At 41.3% G+C, this 5,032-nt stretch overlaps 1 protein-coding gene across 1 annotated transcript; it reads left to right on the plus strand.

The window, feature by feature from the left end:
• Nucleotides 1-5,032, plus strand: LOC110052509 (large ribosomal subunit protein uL11m-like). The gene is made up of 4 exons (XM_089291447.1): nt 1-129; nt 220-315; nt 2,881-2,974; nt 4,150-5,032. The coding sequence occupies exons 1-4, from the start codon at nt 37-39 to the stop codon at nt 4,320-4,322; spliced, it is 456 nt and encodes a 151-aa protein (XP_089147573.1). The 5' UTR covers nt 1-36; the 3' UTR covers nt 4,323-5,032.

Below are 5,032 nucleotides of genomic sequence, written 5' to 3' on the forward strand. Positions count from 1 at the left end.
AAGGTAACCTGGGACTGTTACTCGTGCATATTCAAGATGGCGGCCAAGCAGATGAGTGGTATTCTGCGAACGTACATTGCAGCTGGAAAAGCAACTCCTTCTCCTCCGCTAGGCCCTTCTCTTGGTCAGGTAGAAATTGGATTTGCTTTCGTCTCGAGCTCGTTTTATTTGCAAGAGCTTTAGAAGAGTTACTTTTCTGTTTTGATTGCCTTTTTATAGCGCGGAGTGAACATAGCTCAATTTTGCAAAGAGTTCAACGAACGAACTAAACACATCATAACTGGAGTTCCGATCCCCACGATCATCCATTACAAGGTAATTTTTGTGTGATATCAGGTAGCGTTATAGCTGCTAAATTACGAAATAAATGCCCCTATAGTTAAGCTTTTTCGCGATTTCTCGAACTTGTATTTGTACGAAAGATTAAGGCGCAATTAAAAAGTCAAGCTTAGTTTTGGTCGGTTCACAATCCAGTTCGTTTTTTTTGTTCTCTCTTTCTTTGGTAAAATTTAACAAGTAGTCTGTTTTGTTGTAGAAATTTTAAACCCTGTCTGTTATATATTCACCAAAGCTGTATAATTTCTCGAACCTCATGTTAGTATTTGAGAGTAGTATCTCAGGATAGTGTTTCTAACAGTAACAACAGTTATTCTGCCCTCCAAACCTAAACTGTAATGTCCATCTGTAGCTGGATAAAACTCATTGATTGGCAGGGGCTGATCCACGATTTCTCTGATCCTCGATTTCCCATTGAGGTTGGGCTGTGCTCCCAAAGTGTTTCAGTTTGAGAATTGGAACCTAATTGAAAGCTGCTGCACCAGAAATACTAGCAATGTCACAACTATTTTAGCTAGAAAAAATTATTTGTAATTACAATGAGCAGGGTTGGACACTTAATTTTGAGAACACTCGCCATTCAGGCGAGTGACCCTCAAAATGCACTCACCCGGACCACTCTTCTCTCGCCCACATTCCCTCGTATCAAAGGCAGCTTTTGGGACTTTTTCATTCTTTTTCTCGTCAACAACTCTAGAAACTCCGGAAATATATTTCCACATTTTTGCCGCAATCAATTTACTCCAGTTTTGAACTTACCAGGAGAACATGCATTGATCAGAGTATTGGGAAAGAACTGGAAAACAATTTGCTCGCAACATCATCGAGCACGTGGCAGACTGAGAATTGTTACTTTGATGAAATCTTCTATTCAAAGACCTTGAACCCCAAGAAAACACAATGGAGGCACTTTCTTCATATTTCAAATAGTTTTTTTGTTGCTGAATCTTTGTGAGATCCCTGCAGTTTGCGAGTAAACAAGTCTGTTCTTCTCAGGTGGAGGTGCTATGTTAACCTGATCACTAACGGCTCGATTTTGACCAGCAGTATCATTTTGTTCAAGTACATGCATTATGTAAATGTCATTAGGAGGAGGCCATATTTGTCAATCTACAAAGCCCAGTGTTGCCTTTCAGCACCAATGTATTAGACAGTTCGGAATATAAAACTTTGTAAAATAGAAATGGGAAGTTTATGTTAAGGGATTTTCTTGGCAAAATGGAATGTAAAAAATGGTGTTTATTTTGCAGTTTCAATAATTTCTTAGTAACGAAATTGTGCTCACCAAACGGGCGAGTGATTAATGATTTGTGCTCACCCAATACTTTAGACCCTTGCCTGGGCGAGGAGGCGAGTGCTAATGTCCAACCCTGATGAGGTACCTGTCCAGAGTGTCTGCCTTTCTTTCTGCCACAATACTCACAATCTTTTTCATTTTTGGGAAGTCTTTGCTTCTCCAAAAGGGGTTGGCTGGTTACCCAATCCACTCCCTCACTCCTAAATTCACCCCTGCACTAGAGGCATTGATACTTGCGGAAGGACTACATGTTTATAAAGTAGGGATGACAACCTGCTGGGAAATTTTAAGTTATGTGTTCTTTGTAATGCTGTAACCTTTGAGCAAGCTCACCATTGGCTCACATGCAAGAGTGGTAAAGCCATGAGAACTGATCAGTGGAGAGTACAGGCAGTGGTTACAGGGAGTCAGGGTAGTGAAAAATTTAAAATGCTCAGATTTCTGTCAATTTTTCAGTTTTTTTTTTTCAGAAGCAGCGGTAATGAGATAACCTAATTAAACTTCACTGAAAACAGCACCTAACCTATTGCCAAAAGAAAAAAATATAAAAAATATCGGGCTCGAGTTGTCTGAAAGGTGGATAACGCTAACCACTGGAATCATAAATCACTATCAATTGGACAACATTGTTTGTTAACACTTGTCTAGTGGATAGGCGATTTATCTGGTGGATAGTGGTATCCAGCCTTCAAACGAATGGGGCCTGAGGTCTCAGTTTCATCAGATATAAGACACTCTAAGAACTTCATGTTTTACACGGTTTTTCGCTCGACTGGGTTCATGGTTTATTTGTACATGGAGAAAATTTTAATTTTCAAACTTTTGCATTGCGTGACACTATCACTATCAGTGCCCTGCCTCCCCACCTGTCGGCATTTCTCGCCGATTCATTTTCAAAGCTTTGCCATAAAAGTTATCTGGGTTTCTGGCTATGAGATGCTATTTCCTGGATTTTGGGAACATCTGTTACCAAGAGTTTATAATTTCCCAGATAATGGGTGGGTAGGGAGCTTGGGGCCCTCTCAACATTTCCTTTAGACTGCAAGCAGCCAGTCTTTTCCCTTAGGGTGTGATCTCTGCCTAGAATTATCTGCAAGCCTGAAGGTCGTGGGGCGGTATGGATGAGAAGAGGCTGGGCTGTTTTCATTCCTATCCCTTTGAGTCTAAAGCAATCCACCTCTTACTACCTACCTGGTTTTGAGAGAAAAATATTCTGGTAGCAGGTCACATTTTCTTTCATATTTCAGGCTGACAGGACTTATACGTTTGAGACAAATACTCCTCCAGTGTCCTATTTCCTCAAAGCAGCAGCAGGGATTGAGAAAGGAGCAGCTAAACCAGGTAACCAGTTGTCCTTACCTCGGCTTTCCTTATTTCATTAGCCTATCATGCATCAGGTTAAAGTCCAGTCTGCATTTACAGTACTTGGTCAAGATGCCCCATACTACCAGAGCACAGCATGAAAAGAAAGCAATTATTTCTGCTCATCTGTGGAGAAGATCTGGGGGAGGGGACTCCCACAGAAAAATGACAGGGGTGCTTGTTGGAAATTTTGATGCTGTTTTGTAGGCATGGCTTGAAATCTCTCCTAAGTGGTACCAATTCTAAAAGCAACATTTTTAGTGACAATGACTTTTTTTGGCTCAGTACCTAGAAAAGTACCACAAGAGCTTTTCAAGGCTGAAGACCCTTATAGGTACCAAAGCCACTTTTTTAACCCCTTAAAGGTACAATGAGCACCATCCCCTTTTTATATGGGAGTTCTAACGCCTCCCCCCCCCCCCCCCCCCCTGCCCTATCCCCAACCGGGAGAAGATGCCAGTCCATCTAGGGCTGCTTCTCAGTATTCAATTTAATTGGAGCCGTTCATACAGTGGGGTGGGGAGGTGCTCTCCTCATGCTTGCCCATATATTTGCCACCTTCTTCTCCCTGCATTGCTTGTGGCATTACAGTGGAACCCCGTTAATCCAGTCACCAATGAGCCACAAAAATCTGGTTGTGTAAACGGGGTGGCTGTATTAAAGGGGTTCTTTAAATAAGAAAATAACTGACTAAGCTTTTGTTTGGCCAGAATAAGGTGGCAGTAATAACGAGGTGACCATATTAATGGGGTGGCCGTAGCTTATTATGACACTGGATTTAGTGAAAACTTAAAATCATCTTCCACTCCCTTGCTCTCTACCAACCCAAGAGGGGTCAAATTGGGTAAATGGGAACTGAGATTTGCCAAATCAGGGATTTCATTAAGGTTTTCAGCAGGAGGTCAACTGGTTTTCACAGGCAGCAGTACTCTTTCAACTGAACTTCTTTAGATGGTCAAACCAGCCAGGCAAAATATTCCTTGCAGTCGGTCAATTTGCCCGGTACCCGGCCCTCAATGAAACCCCTGCCTGATGTATTTTTTTTCTGGGTTGGTTCAAATCTTGAACATGTGACAGAAAAATATCACTCAAAATCTTTTGAGGAGTCACATTTAAACTTTTCTGAGCCTTATTGTTCTTCCCTCTACTCTTAGGCAGAGAAGTTGCTGGTACAGTGACCCTGAAGCAGATTTATGAAATTGCCAAAATCAAGAAGCAAGACTCATCGATGAAGAATGTACCAATGGAAAGCTTGTGCAAGATAATCATCGGCTCAACAAGAAGTATGGGCATTGGGGTTGTTCCTGGCAGAGATCAAGATACGTGACTCAATGAATATTGCGTTAGGTTCCTTCAAAGATGTTCTTTAGATTGTCACGCCATCTTTTCTTTTGGATTATCACGAAATCGTATCTTTCGGTCACGCAATGTTATAGGAAAGATATTATAAAGGCGAGATCGTTTATTTCTGTTAACATGCAACATTTTAGGAAAGATACTATGGCATGCCAAAAGAGGTTAACTGTTTCTGGTTGGTCCCAAACCTGGGCAAGAAAGAGAGACTTGCTTCAAGGAAGATGTGAAGGAATATGGAATAGATGGACTGGGGAGCAGAATTTCGCCTCGAATATAGTTTAATTACTGACGGCTTTCTTTTTTCTTTTCAAATATTGAAAAAAAAGCAGGCGATGGGAATGGCGAACTTCGCATCTCAGGAGCAATATCTTGACTGACATGAGAGCAGATTTTTCTGACAATTTTTTTTCGCAAAAGACGGGGACAGAATGTTCAGTTCGGTGTACTTAGACGTGATTAGACTGTGACCAGTCTCTCTTTTCCTCGAAAATCCGCGGGGAAGAACGCAAATCAAGTAAGCGTGCGAGAGTGACTGTCAGTGTCGAGTGGGATTTTCGAGGAAAAGAGAGACTGCTCGCAGTCTAAGACGTGATAAGATGTCTTATGTTCAATGACTAAGATCTTGTTTTTCTTATGAATCTTTTTCTGTAAAATGTGTAAATTAAATTGCTTTCAAATACA

Source organism: Orbicella faveolata, unplaced genomic scaffold, assembly GCF_042242905.1.
Source record: "Orbicella faveolata isolate gen_17 unplaced genomic scaffold, um_ofav_v1 contig_24, whole genome shotgun sequence".
NCBI lineage: Eukaryota > Metazoa > Cnidaria > Anthozoa > Scleractinia > Merulinidae > Orbicella > Orbicella faveolata.

Coding starts and splice junctions, on each gene's coding strand:
- LOC110052509 (XM_089291447.1), top strand. CDS start 37: ATGGCGGCCAAGCAGATGAGTGGTATTCTGCGAACGTACATTGCAGCT. Junction 130..219: donor TAGGCCCTTCTCTTGGTCAG/GTAGAAATTGGA, acceptor GCCTTTTTATAG/CGCGGAGTGAACATAGCTCA. Junction 316..2,880: donor CCACGATCATCCATTACAAG/GTAATTTTTGTG, acceptor TTCATATTTCAG/GCTGACAGGACTTATACGTT.